The sequence below is a fragment of the Ambystoma mexicanum genome, chromosome 14, assembly GCF_040938575.1.
Source record: "Ambystoma mexicanum isolate Mex_15411 chromosome 14, UKY_AmexF1_1, whole genome shotgun sequence".
Classification (NCBI taxonomy): domain Eukaryota; kingdom Metazoa; phylum Chordata; class Amphibia; order Caudata; family Ambystomatidae; genus Ambystoma; species Ambystoma mexicanum.
The window spans coordinates 212,333,384-212,350,825 of NC_090940.1; the positions used below are offsets into that span (position 1 = coordinate 212,333,384).

The 17,442-nt window shown below is 45.2% G+C and overlaps 1 protein-coding gene across 1 annotated transcript in view; it reads right to left on the reverse strand.

The window, feature by feature from the left end:
* The window catches only part of LOC138527633 (galectin-8-like), a 159,125-nt gene that overhangs the window by 42,208 nt on the left and 99,475 nt on the right, over positions 1-17,442 (reverse strand). The window contains exon 5 of the mRNA XM_069638971.1: positions 15,874-16,039. Coding sequence (XP_069495072.1) covers positions 15,874-16,039 — 166 coding nt within the window. The remainder of the gene's footprint in view (positions 1-15,873; positions 16,040-17,442) is intronic.

Sequence of the window (17,442 nt, forward strand, 5' to 3'; positions counted from 1 at the left end):
GTCCTAAATCAAAAAGTACTCCTATTCTGCTCTGCTGTGTCTATGCTCCACTAAAAGTCAAACCCAGTGCATTGCTCACATTCTCATTGTAACTATCACCCCATTGGTGATTGCTGCCCCATACTGAAAAGTGTGTGATTTCTTTTGAATTTTAAATAAATAAATAAATATTGCATTTGACCAACCAGGTTGGTTCATGGTCCATTGCGACCTGGGGTATTTGAAAAGGGGGTGCGATATGATTGGTGTATCATCCCAAAATTGAATCCACATAAATAAGGAGAAAAGCACCTCAGTTAGGCGCTACATACTAGGCCGAGACCAAGGTGTGCATGTCGCCTGATTGAAATCCTTAACAAACATGGGGGCTTGTAAGCCGGGATTTGGGTTTTGGTTGCCACTCGTGATAGTCTAACACAGCAGACTAACCTACAAGGTAGTAATACTTTGTGAGGTTGGAATACTGGGTTACACCGTACAAGCATCTCCCAAAATAAATACTCTAAGTACCAGGTCTGTGTGTAAAATTAAAGCTAAATCAACCCCAAAATAGACAGAAAAGCAATAGAATACAGATTACCCTTAAATAAATAAATAAATGAATAAAGAAAGAACTTGTCCAAAATGACCGTAGTAGAAATCAATATGGCTAGGGAGCACCTTCTGCACAAGTTATTTGTCAGAGGTGAGTGGCCAGAACAGGATGAAAAAGTCTGGCTACAAGAAATAACACAACAGGTCACCGCCATGAACCTGGATACATGGCAGGGCGGTGGCATATTACACCAAGCTCTGAGTGAGCTATATATGACCCCAAAAATTAAAGAGGAGCAAATCAAAATTGCCAGAATCACTGTCTACCTGTATCTCCACATGGGAGTGATGCAGGAAAAGCAGGAGGGAAATTAAACTCTAGCGCATAATCAATCTGAACCATTAAATAAAAGCCAGATTGATTTAAATTTAGCAGAACAAACATTCCAAAAGAGCCAAGAGTTGGAGGTAGAATCTGCAAACTACATCATAAAGCTAAAAGAAGATTTGGCTCGCCAACAGCAAAATAATGCAGATCAAGAGGCCCAATTAGACGCAGTAAGACTAGAGTGTCAGGGAAAGGTTGACTCTCTAAAAGAGAGTCAACAGAAGCTAACTCAACAATTGACCTATAACAGGACCTGCGCAGAGCATACAGTTACTCTACAAAATCAGATAGATAAATTGAAAGAGGAAAATAATAAGTTAGTCTTGAGAGACCTCCACTCTCAAACAGAATTTGATGAAGAGCGCCAGAAATTCAATATCATCAGGCAACAAAGGGATGACCTGGCTGAACACAGAGGCACCCTAAATCAGGAGAAAGATGCCCTGTGCCGGGAAATCAGCTAATTAAAAATAGAGTTACAGGGGAGTGAGTTAGCCCTCCAGAAACTCAATGAACTAAAAACAGAATATGGGAATCTACTGGAGCACGCCAGAGAGGTAGAAGGTGCTCTGGAAGAGAACACCCAGACCAAAGATTTTAAAACTCAGGAGGTGAGTCTCCTGCAGCAGAAATTGTCTCATTATTCCCAGACCATACAGGAAGCGCAGAGAGACAATGAGGCTCTCAGTGATGAGAGATCTGATAAGAATGATGGGCTCAACAAACAAGTGGCAGCGCAACAGCGGGTCATAGAGCCCAGTAAAGCCTTGATAGCTGAACAAAAAGCTCAGATCTTTGCTTCTTATCTAGAAGCAGGGGCTGAAAAGGAGTAACTAGCAAGGTTGGAGAAAAAGGGTGCTATATTTAATCTTAACTGGAGGGACCCCGAACTGGTAGAGAGGGACAGGGTAACCCCTGATCATAGTATAAGGACCTCTCTGCTAAGGGACTCCAACCCATTTAATACTGTGAACACTGCCAGCTTCATGTCTACCGGTTCTCATGAGCCAGAAACCATGAGGCCGGCAGAATTCAATGGACCAAGCAGGATGGAAATAATAGATCAGCGCTCCCCAGAAATTGATGGACGGGGCGTCCCTGTATAGATACCCAAACATTAAGGCTGATGTCTCTGACAAGGAAGTCTCCTATGAGGGGAGGGTCAGGGAATTAGATCCACATAAATATTACTTTCCAAGGGGCCAGTTGGTCCTATTTGATTTTTAAAAAAAATGAAATGAGGCCCAAAAAGAGTATCCTGAAGACCTCTACCCAATTAGGGCAGTGGGGGGAATACTTTGGAAATCCTGGGAGTAAGGAGGAGTCAGAAGACTATTCTCCTGTGCCCCACCGGAGTAAATAAACTAGGCCCCACCATTCTGTGCGCCCCTCTCAAGCTCACAGAATCTGGGGAGCCTAGATGATCATGGAGGGACCCCAACTAGTAGCGCCTCTGAGTCTGAGGGTGAGTGGACTTGGGTGACTAAGCCAAAGAAGGCAAACAAACTCAAGAGAGTTAAGACCAAAGATCCCATTAGGCAGATTAAGGCCCTTTGGAGTGTCATATCCCCCTATCATAAAAATGCAAAATATTCTGTTTGGGAACACCTGGAGCTCTATGAGCAGATGATGGGCACTTTTCATATGAAAGACAACCAAACCTGTATAGAGTGTGTAAAAGTGACATTCTCCCCTGAGTACTCCAGTTTCTTTGCTGGACTGGAGGCCCAGAACCATTCAAGATGGTCCACCTACAGGGCGGCCATCTTGAAACACGTTTCCGGCCACAGAAACCTCCAGGAGGCTCACAAAGAGGCCTACAATCTGCAGTGCGGGGAAGACCAGACCCCACGAGAGTTTGTGCAGGAGCTCAAACGCACCTTTGGTCAAACCACTAGGAGGGTGTGCACGGATAGCAGGGAGTTTGTAACCACTTTCTTTCATGCACTCCCCAAGTATATTATGACCCAACTGGTGAGGGACTTCCACGAGAAAGGATCTCTGTACTGGGTCATAGATCAGGCGACCTGCATTTATGAGGTCCAAAAACCTGCAGAAAATAAAAATCTGAACAAAAACCCCGAACCAGACAACACCCCTGCTGTTGCTAAGGTGGCGGAGGTGAAGGTTGCCCCCATTTTAGACATAGAGATGGGGGAGCCTAAAAATACACCTGCACAAAGTCAGCAAAATCAAAGACCCAGAAGGCCTTCTGGCCAGTCACAAACAGGTGGCAGTCAGGGAGGTAATCCCACTAATGGAACTCCTAACTCCCCTAATTATATCAGCCCCAGATACAAGGGCAACCGACCAAGCCTGGGGTATGTATGGACTCCCCCGGCCCAAGGGGGATCCAACCAGGCAAGTGCTGCCCCGAGAAACTCCCAGGAATTCCCCAAATGCTGGGTTAAGCTTCTTTCCCCGATACCCACAAACCCCCAACCTGCAGGACAACCCTCCTTTCATTCCCTGCTTTCAGGAACCCAGACAACCCAATCCGGGCGAGGGGAGGCTAAGGGTGGAGGGTTACCAAAATTCAACATATCCAGGGTACTACGGGAGAAGGGATAGTTACCCTTCCCATGATCCACCTAGGGTTGATCAGAGACCCCCATACCAGCTGGAACGGGTGTCCCAACTGGAGCGTGTTGAGGGCTCAACAGAACCCTCATATAAACATGGCGGCTCAGAACCCCACAAACTAAGGGGGGTATAAAGCCCTAGAGGAAGCTTCCTTCCTCACTTGTGAAAAGCCCCTGGACACCCAGGAACCGGACCCAAAATCTCCTGCCCCCGAAAACCTGCCACCCAAGGAACAGAGGGTGGGTAGGAGAAATAAATAACTCAAAAAGACCGAGTTTGTGGAGGAAGTTAGTGTCCTCCAATTGAAGGGTAACGATCCTTTGAGGATTAAGGAAAAAGATCTTCTCCTTCAGGGAAGGGGGACTCCTCCCAAAGAAAAATGGGTCCCAAGAGATCTATTTGAAGACTGGGTGGGAGTGGGGACTGATTCAGAATCGCCATCCTAGAACCCCAAAATGAGCATCAATAAGACCTCATATTAAAAGAGGATTCCCAAAGTTCCCAAAGCAATTCTGGTGACTGCCTCCAAAAAGGGGAGCAGCCCAGAATCAGAAAAGGAGGAGCCCGAAACTCCTTGAATATCCGAGTGCAGCATTTTTCTTTTAGATTTCCAAACTCCTACACAGAAGTATGCCCAAACTACCACTGTGACGGAGTCCAAAAATAAAGAAATTGACCACCCAGCTCGCCCAAAATGCACATTATCTTTACCCTCTTGAGGAGAAAGAGGGTAGATTTTATCCCTCGGTCCAAGTGCAAGGGCAATGTACATTTTCGGCACTGATGGACACTGGATCCCAAGCCACTCTTCTGTCAAAAAGGACCTTTGATCAGATTAATTCAGGAAGGGGGAGAGATACTTCATCCCTCTCACCCCTCTTCCTGGCCAACACCAAAACTTCGATGGGAATGAAATTCCTGTCGAGAGGACTGCAGATTTGGAAATAAATAAATAATTGGGCGACATAAGGTGAAACACCCTGTCATAGTCGTGACTCCAGAAGGCACACCCTGTCTACTAGGGAATGTCATCCTGCGAAGTTTGTCCCCCTTAATAGACTATGTGAACAAGGTCCTCTGGACTCAGACTAACAGGCTAATAAAATTGAAACAGAGTGTCAACCATGTTAGCTTAAATGGCCCATGCCACATGGATGAATAAAAACCTGATCATATTGAATTCCATTTTCAGAACAATTAAATACCGGACGTGACAGTAATTGCTATAGGACAACAAACTGGTGATGGGAACTCCTCTCCATTCCTGAAAATCAACCTTCCTTCCAGTTTCACACTAGAAGGAAATACTTTGAAATTCTATACTGGTTCGCAATCTGAAAATCCCAAATTCCGTAGTCAAAAGTGATGAGAAACCAGCTCAAAGTATAGCTGACATTCAGAAAATTAGAGAACAGTTATTCATCCCTATTCATTTAAATGAGGGAAAGGAATCTGTTCTCTCCCACGTGTGCGTGAACCAAGGTAAGAGCTTCATTAGCAAAGCCATGTTCCAACAGCTCCCAAAAGATCCAGCCATTCCCACATTTAAATTGATCGATAAGTGGGAAATGGGCCTGGAAACTCCCAATTCCAAACATCGCCTGCATAGCAGGTGTATGCTCAAAATCTCCATCGGAAACAAAAGCATAGTACATAAGTGTTGGGTCGTGCGAGATGTCCCTGCTGCATTCTATTTAGGCAGTGACATTCTCAATCGTTTTGCCATTAAATTGGACCTGATAAATTACAAAGCCTGGTCCTGACTAGGGGGCAATCCCATGGACTTTGATGATTCAGAAAAAGCATTTCGGTCTGCCCAACTGCTGCCGTATGATGTTGAAGTTCAAATTGGAGAGGAGGTCACCATCCCAGGACGGACACAACTATTCCCACTCGAATTAAAAATTAAAACAGGACAAAATCCTGATGCATATGTACATCTCAATGCCCATCTCCAACAGCAGGGGTTGAGGCTAAACCCAAAACCATTAGTCAATGTAGAACACAACACCATTCCAATATTGATGGATAACAACGACCTTAGGAGTATCACTCTGGGCGCAGGCACCATTATTGGAATGGTGGTTGATGACCGAAATATTTCCATGGATCTAGGTAATGTACTGATAGGACCAATCCCCAATGACTGTTTGGACAGTGATAGTGACAATGACTTACCACCAGACAGGATATTCAACTGGCAAGGGGGGAATTTCCTGGTGTATTCTTCCTGCCCTTACGGTGAGGAAGAGGTGACTTGTGACATCAGGCAGGATGAGGTGATCTTCCAGGTCCCCAATGACAGCCTCGCCTACCTGAAACCCTCCGTCCAGTTCAACACTATAACCAGGGACCTCTCCACTGAGCTGGAGGTGGCCGCTTAGATAGCAAAACCGGAAGTCTTTCCAGGCTTCAGGCAAATTGTTGAAGAGCGGGTCAACCAAGCAGATGCCTGTGAGACTCCGGAGCAAAAGCAAAAGTTGAAACAAGTTTTCTTAGATTTTCAAGATCTCTTTGTGGTGGACTTGTATGACTGTGGTCGCACCGAAATCCATATAATAACAATTCCCACGGACCCTGGAATTACTCCAGTATTTGTGAAGCAATACCGCTTGCCTCTCACATCCATGGAGTCCCTGATGGAAATAATCGAAAACCTTGAGTCCCGTGGGATAATTCATCCAGTCCACAGCACCTTTAATAATCTGGTGCTGGGGATTTTAAAACCGAACGGCCAGTGGAGCTGACCTTTGGGAGCTAAACAAATGGGTCCATATGTCCCGATGGCTTCTCCCCTACATTGACCAAGGGCTGGCCCAGATCCAGGTGTCAAAGGTATACACTGCCATTGACCTGACCAATGGGTATTGGACCGTGCCTGTCAGTAGGGAGGACCAATACAAGCTGGCCCTTACCTTCGGGGGCAGCAATACACATGGACCCGGACTCCCTTCGGATACATCAACTCTGGCAAAAAATTCAACATCTTCTCAGACCATGCCCGACTTGGGTGAAAGGGCAACCTGGCCTACGTGGATGATGTCCTGATAAAAAGCTTAACTGTGGAGGAACACATAGCGGAAATCCGTTATGTTCTGACACAGTTGAGGGTTGCCAGAGCAAAACTCTCCTTCCAAAAGGCACAGTGGTGCAGGACCCTTGTCAACTTCTTGGGGCAGGAGATAACTCCTGAGGGTCTCTGTACCCAGGAGAAGAAAGTGGAAGCACTCCTAAAACTAAAAGACTCCACAATTCTGCATGAGCTAAGAAGCCTCCTTGGACTGACTAATTACAGTAGGAAGTTCATTGAGGATTAAGCAGAGATCACAAGACCCATAATCCATCTGTTGAAGGGGCGGGTCAAGTGGAAGTGGGGTCCAGAACAAGCTGAGGCAGTAAAGCAACTCAAAAGAAGCCTCTCACAAGCGCCTTGTCTAGCTTACCCTGTCAAAAAGAAGGAGTTCTTCTAGGAGACATGGTTCTCGAATACATGCTTGACAGCAGTATTATATCAAAAGCATGACAAGGCCAATAAAGTAATCTCCTATGCAAGCAAGACGTTATCCTCTGTGAAGGAACAATTCAACAATTGTGAGAAGGCACTCGTGGCAACGGTGTGGGCCTTGAAAAATTACCGCCCATTCATCCAGGGGAACACATCATAGTGGAGACTCCCCACCAGCCTTTGCAATATCTCCAAAGTGACAGAATCCGGGCCGGAAATGTGAGTAATTCCAGAATTACTTCCTGGATTCTGTCAATGCAAGGCTTGCCTGTGGAGGTCAGATATGGCCAAAAAAAGTCTGGCTGACTTGCATGATTGTGCCAGAGAAAATTGTCCTGAGGACGAAAGTCTTAAAATCCAGGACAACATGGAGGCGTACCTGAATTCCCTGCACAAAGTCTATGAAGAAAACAAGTGCGAGGGAATGCCCACAGTTTATGTGGATGGGTGTTCCTACCATGTTGACAAAAACGGGGAAAAGGAACTGGTGGCCGGCATTGGGAATACCTGGGGGAATGATGCCCCGCAACCCTCTGCTGGGTACAAAATCGGTCCCCGCAGTAGTCAGGTGGCAGAGTTGATGACAGTTTATCAAGCCATCCTTACTGCCGTCCAACACCAGCTCCACGAACTGGTCATAATCACTGATTCAGATTATGGGCCTCATCACGAGTTTGGCAGTAACCCTTAAATCCGACGGTCCCGCTATTACCGCCGGATTTAAGGGTCAGCCAAATCAGGGCTTCGGCGAATTTCTCCCCAGCTCTGAGCTGGGGGGAAAATCGGCCGAAAATGTGCGCTATTACCGCCGGCGGGAAATCTGCCGGCGGTAAGAGCGCGTAAATTCCCTATTGAGCCCAATGGGGAATGGGGCATTCCTGAATGGGCTCAGTGGGGAATGGGGAATTCCATTATCACCAAACCCGGATCCGGCGCTAATAGCGCCGGGGGGTTTGCCGGTAGGGATAATACCACCGGCGGTAATACCGCCGGCGTTAACGCCCAACTCGTGATGAGGCCCTATGTCTGGAACGGGTTCGTGGAGCATCTGGTTAATCGGAAAACCAGAGGCATGCTATGTGCTAATAATAAACCACTTAAACATGGCAAACTCATCCAAAATATTGATGATCTGGTCACCTCTAGTGGGATGACCATCTATTGGAAGAAGATCAAGGGTCATTCCAGAATGGAGGGACCAGACAAAACTGGAAACGACCTAGCTGGTCAGCAAGCCAAACCCAGGGCCATCCAGCAGGGCTCCTTGAGATCGAGTCCCTGTTGGGGGAAATCCAGGTCACTGCTATCACTTGGTCCCAGACAAATGCTCACAATGAACTCTCAACTGCCTAATGGAGTAAGGAGACCCCAGATGCTGATTTAATCACGGCACAAAAAGGAGATCCGATTATTGGTAAGTGTTATCAACACATTGAGGACCCTGAGAACTTCGCCCTGACGGATACCGATTACATTGGGAAAGAGGACCTCAGGGTGTTGATGAAATGTCCAAAAATGTTCGGAATCCAAGACGGATTGTTGGTAAGGAGATCCATATATGGCTGTGACCAGTGGGTGGTCCCTACCTCATTCCGAAGCCTGATGCTAAGTCACACCCATGATGCGGCCACAGCTGGTCATCGGCGGTTTCATACTACTTTAGAAATCTTGCAAGAGGTTGCATACTGGGCGCCACACATGGGGCAGGACCTCGACCAATACTTGAAGGGGTGTCTTGTGTGTGCACATTTTCAGGCAACTTCACTCACCCACCGAGCTCCCCTCCAGAAGAGGGGGATGACACTGCCTTGGTCAGATTTACAAGTAGATTTCATCGGGCCTGTGATTCGCTCCTCTAGGAGGAACAAGTACATGTTAACCGTAACATGCTTTCTTACCAAATGGGTGGAATGTCACCCAATCCCAAATTGCAAGGCAGAAACAGCAGCTGCCCTATGATCAATCACATCTTCTCGTGTTTTGGCCTACCCCAAAGGATTGAGTCAGACCGAGGTAGTCACTTCACCAACGAAGTGATGCAAAGATGTGGGAGATATTTAGGGTAAAAAGGAAACTTCACATTGCTCACCGCTGTCCTCTAGTGGTGGGGTTGAGAGGTACAATAAAACCATTGTGAGCATTCTAAAAAAGTTTGTGGCAGATTCTGGGCCAAGTTGGGACATCCGATTACCGCTGGTCCTGATGGCCATCAGATCTACACCTTCTTCTGCGACTAAGGTGTCTCCATTTGAGCTGATGACTGGGCAAAGGATGGTGCTACCGCAGCATCTGCTCTATAGATCACAGGAGCAGACACTGATCAACGCCTCCACAACTCATGAGTATGTTGAGAACCTAAGAAAACACCTTCAACATACTTTTGCGTACGCTCACCGGCATCTAGAAAAATCTGCGGAGGGGATGAAGACTCAGTATGATATAAAAACAACCAAAAAGGAATACCAAGTAGGAGACAGGGTCTACTTGTACAAATTCCAAAGGAACCAGACCAAAGAGTGCAAATTTTTGCTTAGCTGGCGAGGACCTTTTCAAATTGTAGACAAAATCTCACGTCGCCTACAGAACCGCCATCCTCAAAGGCGAATTGACAGAAGAGAAATGGGTCCATATTAATCAGCTAAAGAGTTGTCACTCTAGGCACACCTTGCAACAAATTGAGGAGCCCTGGGAGAATCAAACAGAGGAGACATCGGAAACATGAGAATAAGGAAAAGAAGAACCAGAAGGGAGCTGATAGGATTTATAAATATGATTATGTAACAGGGAGTATTTTCTTCATTATCAATTGTGATCATTGAATCCTGTGTATCCCACTGCTGTCAACCCGATTGAAGGGCAGTTAGTGGGAAATTGTTGCAACTGGTTTCTGTTCTCTTTCATTGATTCGTACTGGTTGTGCTTATCTAAAAACCAAGGAGGACCTCCCCGGCAACCTGGAAGGGAGAAACCAAATGAGATCTGGGAGTGTCGCTCCACACCATGAAAGGAAGATCCAACAGAAAGTTGGGGGCGTCGTTCCATGTTCTGACCAGAGACAACGAAAGAAGCAGGACGCACCGCTCTCGGATGGAAGAAGGACTCATACCTGACTGATTCTGCTTTGTCCCATAAGAAATCCCACTTGCCCAATTTTTCCTCGACTTGAAATCTCAGAAGAGTCGGGGAGGGAATATATTGACCCACTCAACAGCATTTCCCCACATCACCAAGCTGCAGTTGCGCAGAAACCACAAAATGGTTGCGCTGGCTCCTGTGAGCGCCATGGCTCAAAACTACGTTTTGCAAAAACAACAAAAATGGCTGCACCGTCCTGCCAAGCACACATCGGGCAGGATGGAACGAAGGGGGCACATCGAAGGAGATTGCCGGTGTGTTCCGACATAAACAAAAGGAAGAAAGTGGGGAAAAAAGCAGCGTTGCTTTGCTGCAAAAGCCAAAATCACCATTGAAAAGAAACCCTTTTTCACCTTTAAAATAAAATGCGGCTTTGGCGCTAATTTCCTCTGCTCCTTAAAGCCACTGTGATTAATAAGCGCTAGCAAGCCCTGTGAGTCTCACTGTGCCTCAGCACAACCAGGCATGATTCTGAATTGATAACAAACCAACTCTAAAAAAGAAATCAACCAGGAACTTTACTTTGAATTACACAGGAAACACGGTCATTTTCTTTGCAAAAGTATCCAAAACTCAGCTGTTCAGAGAGAGACTCTAACTAGCTGAGCCATGTCTGTTTCAATGTATCTGTGCTGCAAACCAACTCCAGCATTCAAGAGAATAACTATAGCTGCAAGACAGTGTGTGAATCTGCGGGAGATGAAAAGTTGAATTTAAGCAGGAAGGCCAGCTGCACCACGTGTGAAAATGGGCCTGTGCAAACTAACAAAAAACAAATGCCTGTGTGTTGGAATAGTACACTGGTGAATGAAAGCCTGCCAGTCTTTAGCCATATGAAGGGGTTTGTTTCTGGTGAGACTATATAACATGGGTTATTTTATGCAACAAGCTTGTTTTAATTCTGGATCTAAGATCAGAAAATACAGTTTAAAACTATGGTGGCTGATTTGGCAATTTGAAAAACAGGTTTTCTGCTTGGAGGGGTGGCACCAAAAGGAGGGCTCCCTCTCAGCAGCTAGTGACAGCCCCCTCATAATTATGGAGTTGAACAGACTTTCGTCTCTGCTGGGACCCAAACAATGAAGCTCCCAAGGAAGGAAGTCTGAAGTATGAAGGGGCAATAAAACTTCAATCAAGGGAGAAACCCCCACCATGCTCTGAAGGAAATGACAGTTGGCAGCATTTGAAAAAAAAATGACCCTGTGACAAAGGGACTGCCATTTATTTCCAAAGACTATTTCAGGAATAAACTTTAAAGACTTCTATCTCTGCAGAAAGACTTTGAAAAATTGTAAACATTTTGCAGTTTAAAAGTGATCTTTTTGTGCTTTCTTTTGAGACATGGTAGAATTCACTGATACCTTGGGGACAGAAAGGGCAAAGTAGTGAGGATAAATAGAAATGTATCAATGTTGCAAACATATATTTTCGTACATGCATCCCTTTGGATAGTTCGCATCTGTGTATAAAGTTGTGGAATTTTAGGCCAAATCCTTCATGTTCAAAAGCACCAAAATGTAACAGAAGGGTGAAACAAGGTCCCACAGACTGGAAGATTGATATGTGCTGCACAAAATATGTAACTTGTGTATATAATTTGCTAAGAGATTGCAATTGTATAAATGGATGTTTTTGGGCAAAATCGGATTTTAAGTAAAGTAATTGTGGGAGTGTTTGTACATTGTAAAACTCCCATCATAAATCTGACATCATTCCCTTGGAAATCCAACCCGTTGAGAGCAAGGCAGAGACTAGCACCCCTGTCCAATCCAAGTAGTTTAGAGGCGTGCTTAGTTAACCCTGCCCAGCCTACACTTTGATGATGTCAATATGCATTATAAATAAGGGTCCCTGACAAGACTCGGGAGACAGACACATACTCTTCCTGATTTCCTGCGCTGCCTTCCTGATCCCGTCATCTTCCAGATCCAGACTCCAACTACAAGGCCAAGCATTGCTGATCCTACTCCAGCCGATCCCATTCCCAGCAAGACCTCAAATCTAAAAACCCACTAAATCTCCCATTAACAGGGGGAAAGCTGTGGTACCTTTGGCATCCTGATCCAGCCTGTCTTTCGGCCACTCGCTGCATGATGCTGCAATCCTGCTACCCCGATGACCTTTACTATCCAGTGACCAGAATTGCCAATCCAATCCTTGCCAGAACCACACAGCTGTTTGCCAGGTGCCCTGCCGTGTAGTGACCAGACCTGCCAAAAAGACCTGCCAAAAAGCCCAAAACTAAAAAGTGGATTGTATTTCATCACCCCATAGAAATCCCTAGTATACCTTGTCTTGCCTTGTCCTTATCCCACTCTATAAGTCACCCTATCCTTATCCTGATCACTTGTCCAACTGTCAGAATTCTCTGTGCATTTTGTCATTAATCTCCAAGCATCAGCGCTACTTTTCTCTTCATTTCTGTCTTGCATAGATCATATGTCATTAGCAATATTTTGATTAAATAAAGTAATTTTCCTTAAAGGAAAGGGGTACACTGCGTGAAGGGTTACAACTGCAGCGTAACTTAGAGAATTCACGGGTGGCATTCCTCTTTTCTTAGTCCTTAACTCTAGTTTAAAGTAAAACTGTTCTTTTCACAAACTGATTTCCTTTCCAATTTCTCCCTTTATTTTACTCCAAGCGCGCCTCCTTCTATCTCTTTCATAACTCTTTCAATTTACCAGCTAGACACTCACTTTCATTTCCATTTGGTACCTGTGATACATATGCATCCCCCAACATAAAAAAACACACTCCAAATCCGTGTATTTCACCCATTTTCATAAAAAAACGTTTGGGTAATTTTAGGCGGGAATTGCAAAAGTGTAAATTTTAAACGTGTTATTTGACTGCAAGCTCTTTTAAACTTTCCACTCATTTCTGAACTGTATGCTTTTGGTAATCCATCCTTTGTGATTGTTAGTATCTTTGCAATGTTGCTTTAGTAACGAATCGTATTTGCTTCAAGGTATTTAACACACATTCATTATTGATTTATCAATTTCCGAGTGTCATTTCATCATATTGCAAGGGGTTTAAAATCTGTTTTCTCTTTTATTCGGGGAGGGAAGGTCAGATTTAGATTCTGTTTTCAGTTTCTTATTCTTGAGTACCTGCTGCCTCTTTGTATCCACTCAGAATTGATTATTGGTGGGTTGAGGGAACATTGCAGGGGGAAATTCAAACTTGGGTGCTATCTGTCCTAAATCAAAAAGTGCTCCTATTCTGCTCTGCTGTGTCTATGCTCCACTAAAAGTCAAACCCAGTGCATTGCTCACATTCTCATTGTAACTATCACCCCATTGGTGATTGCTGCCCCATATTGAAAAGTTTGTGATTTCTTTTGAATGTGAAATAAATAAATAAATATTGCATTTGATCAACCAGCTTGGTTCATGGTCCATTGCGACCCGGGTTATTTGAAAAGGGGGGGTGATATGAGCAGTGTATCATCCAAAAATTGAATCCACATAAATAAGGAGAAAAGCACCTCAGTTAGGCGCTACATACCAGGCTGAGACCAAGGTGTGCGTGTCGCCTGATTGAAATCCTTAACAACTTCCCTTATGTGCTCACTGACCTGGACTTAATGCTACGCAAGGATTTATTGCTGTGTGGCATTCCTTATTAAGCTCTTTATTTTCTCCTACATTAACGGTGCCAGGCTTCCAACCTGCTCCGCTTCCTCCCCCCTTTTACTGTTGGTCTGAGGGGCTGTGCACACTTAGCAAGCGCAAAACAAAACACTTCCCTCTTTTTTTTCTCTCACTGATGGTGCCGGGCTTCCGGTATCATTTATTTAGCAAGTACCTGTGATCCCGTCTGCAACCAGCAACACACCGAGGCGCGCCGACGCGCGTATACAGTGCTTGATAGCACCCTCCTCGTCAGTTTCTTCACTCTGTGACAGATTTGACTTCGCTCACGGTGTGGATTCTGTTTGTGTGGTTTCCTCGTTGCCAGTTGTGGGAGCCCTCACGCAAGCAGTGCAAGGGGCTCTCGCTCGAACGGAACGTCAGCTGGGCCCTCACAGGGCCATAAAGTACAAGGACACAGCAGGGTCAATTATACGTTTTTATTCCATTGCTTAAGGTGGCCAACTGCCAACTGTCAAAACTCCGACCCACGTGAACTTTCTGTACTCGCCTCCTTCCCTAGCCCAATGTCCCTCTTCTTGTCTTGGGGCCCAAACTGAGAGCCACCCACATAACGATGTTGGATGGCTACAAGAGTTACGTTACGACGTGACAGGGACCCCCTTAACTTCAACTGTCCCAGCCTTCCCAGGGTAGTTGTTTAAACATTTAATAAAGCATTTCAAAACTAATCTCTTTGGGCTCTATCAGAACCTTGGCGGTATCCCAGCGGTAAATCTGCCGGCATACCACCTACACTAATAATGTTACTGTAACTCGGGCTGGCGCTATTACTGCTGGATCCCGAGTTAAGGTATGGCTGCAAGTCCCCATTTTTTCTAGAGTCTATGGGACATACTGGGCGCTATTATGCAGTGGTAAGGGTGCCGCAAATGGGCGGAAACTGGAGATTTTTACGTCCAGCAAAAAGCTGGAGGTAAACTTCGCACTTTCCGCCCAAACTCGGATTCAGCGGAGCGGTAATGCAGCAGTAATAGATTTACCACCACATTTATACTGCTCCGACCAACTCCTAATGACCCCCATTGTCTGTGTATTCCTTGACACGGTCCAACCTCCTCCCAAGAGTCACTGAGTGAAAGAGAGAGAGAGAAAGAGAGAGAGAGAGAGAGAGAGAGAGAGAGAGAGAGAGAGAGCGAGAGAGAGCGAGAGATCAATGGAGTAGGTTTCTAGGGCCCCATTTCCCATTTTCAAGTGAAACTGAGACATTTCTGAAGCGGGCTCTGCCAGGAGAGGTGATGCAGAGTGGCACTGCTCCAATTGCCTGATTATGGAAGGTAATGGATAACAAGGATGGTTATGGTTGCATCATTATTTTGGAGTAAAGGGCCATCTGGGTTTGGGCTAGATGTCATGACCGGGTAAGGTGTGTGGAAACACGAACATCCAGGGTTCTTAAGCTGTTAAGATAGCTCAGCAGGTCGACTGATCACTGCTGCGATCTGTGTTTGATCTGCAGGTTTGAATCCCAGTAAGTTCAGCTCTGCTTTTCATCCTTCCCAGGTCGATAAATGAATACAAACTACAGATGGGGGATAATAATTGCATGTGAATATTCTATGTACAGTGCTTTGGCAAAATGCTATACAAACAGCACATTTTTATCATTATTCTAGGGACATGGTTTATGCAGTAGATGGTATATCTACTACAGCCAAATGGCTCTGAGCCAATAGATCCCCAGATTAAATTACTTTGGGTTCAGATGCTGGCACTGAGAGGGGTGTGGGTTGTACACTCATTTCTTGCCCCCCCCCCCCATCTTCCCAGTCACTCTGCACAATTGAGCATATAGCAGGAACACCTTCCAAATACCTGCCATCTGGGCTATGATGGCAATGCATGGACATTTAAGTAAGTCTTTGGGCCCACAATGGCAATAGTTGGCAACACAGAACAACCATCCAAATGCAATATTATTGGATTTGTCAAATCTTATTCATGAACTGTAGCATATTTAATGTTAAGAAGTATTTTGCAAAATCGCACAGCAATATTCAATCATAGAAACACCTGCGCCATGGCCCTGTAAAAGAGAACATTTCAAAGGAGATTTGGGTTTACTGTACCTCATATGCCTGGCCACGTACAAATGGAAAGTTATCAGACTTTATTTCCTGCTTTCCCCAAACATTGTTTATCATTGTGTTGCAAACGGTATAAGGCGGGCACTGGAAGCGTGGGTTGAAATGGAAAATACGATTCTCGGCATCTTTGCATAAATCAATTGCAAATCTGTAAAAAAAAAAGAAATGACAGATGTGAAATGTAATGTTAGTACCTAATTGTGAGTGTAAACAACAATCAATTAGAAGTAGTTAATTATGCATTTAACGTTGATGAGCAGACAAACATCTATTAGAAACTGGTTGCAATAGTGTGGTGTTGATAGTGAATTATTGACAAATGCCAAACAACGTCAAGCAATACACCGAACATGCAATACGATTGTACATGTCATGTGATGCTAGCCTGTTGTCACCACTTGAAAGTGTTATTGTGTAAAGAGAGGGTAAAGCAACTAGATTACAGTACCTACCTGTGCTGTGATAAATTCCCTCTGTTGATAGTATTTCGCTCCTCACCGGTTACTACTGCGTGGCCAGGTTGCTGAGGGCCTCAAGTAGGCACGTGTGATGTCCGGCTTTTGTAGTCAAAGGCACAGGCCGATTTTACGATTTTCATCGTCACATAACGATAACTGTTTATATATCTGCTGTGGTTATGAATGTATGCAATTCACAGAGTGCTATCTTGACACTTGTAATGATCCAAATTGCTTTTTATTATAATTTTGTGTAACATCTACTCCTGCTTCTCCTTATACAAACAGCTTCTTCAGGAGTTGACAAAAGTGATCTTGATGGTCTGGTTAGACAGCGGAGTCGAGGATTCCTTCGGTTCGCAGCCTACAATGGCTTGTCTCTCTCCCAGCTGAATGCCACGGAGTGCCAAACAAGCCTGCATATTTGCTCCCTACAGCTCCAAAACATGAACTGTTGGAATCCAAATGTTTTACTGGTTATTTGTTTCCCTGATAACTAATTACGGCGATTTTATTTAGCATGGAAGAGGCCCCGAGTTTGGATCTGGCATTCATGGACGGAGCTCTCGCAAGCATGCACATACATATTCTGCGAAATTCTTCACCAGCATGAAAAGCCCAAGCTGCAGACCTCCGGAAGGCACCCCGGATATGCTTCATTTCTGATACTTGGTTGACATGTTTTGTCAACTTTTCCTTGACAACTCTTTTTTTACTATGGTTAGACAGGAACAACATTCCCGATGTGCATTCCATAAGGCCTTGGATTCCTGAGGGTCACGCAGTGTACACCACATTGTCCCTGTGTTGGTAATCCTCCCAATCTGGCTGTAAAGAGCACCCTGGTTGGTTCATTCTTTTGCATGGTGTGCTGCCTGGTGGTAACCTGAGGATACAGTTACCAGAATCCAGTAGCGAGATCCTGCAACCAGACATGGGGCGTCATTCAAGGTCGGCCATTCTGGTAAAACGTGCTAGTGTTCATGGATACCGGCACTTTACCTGACCGGCCGACTACGGGAATGCCGGTAGGGCGCCTGCCTTACCTCCAGCTACTGCTGGATTACAGGTGCCGAAAAAGTATACTAACTTT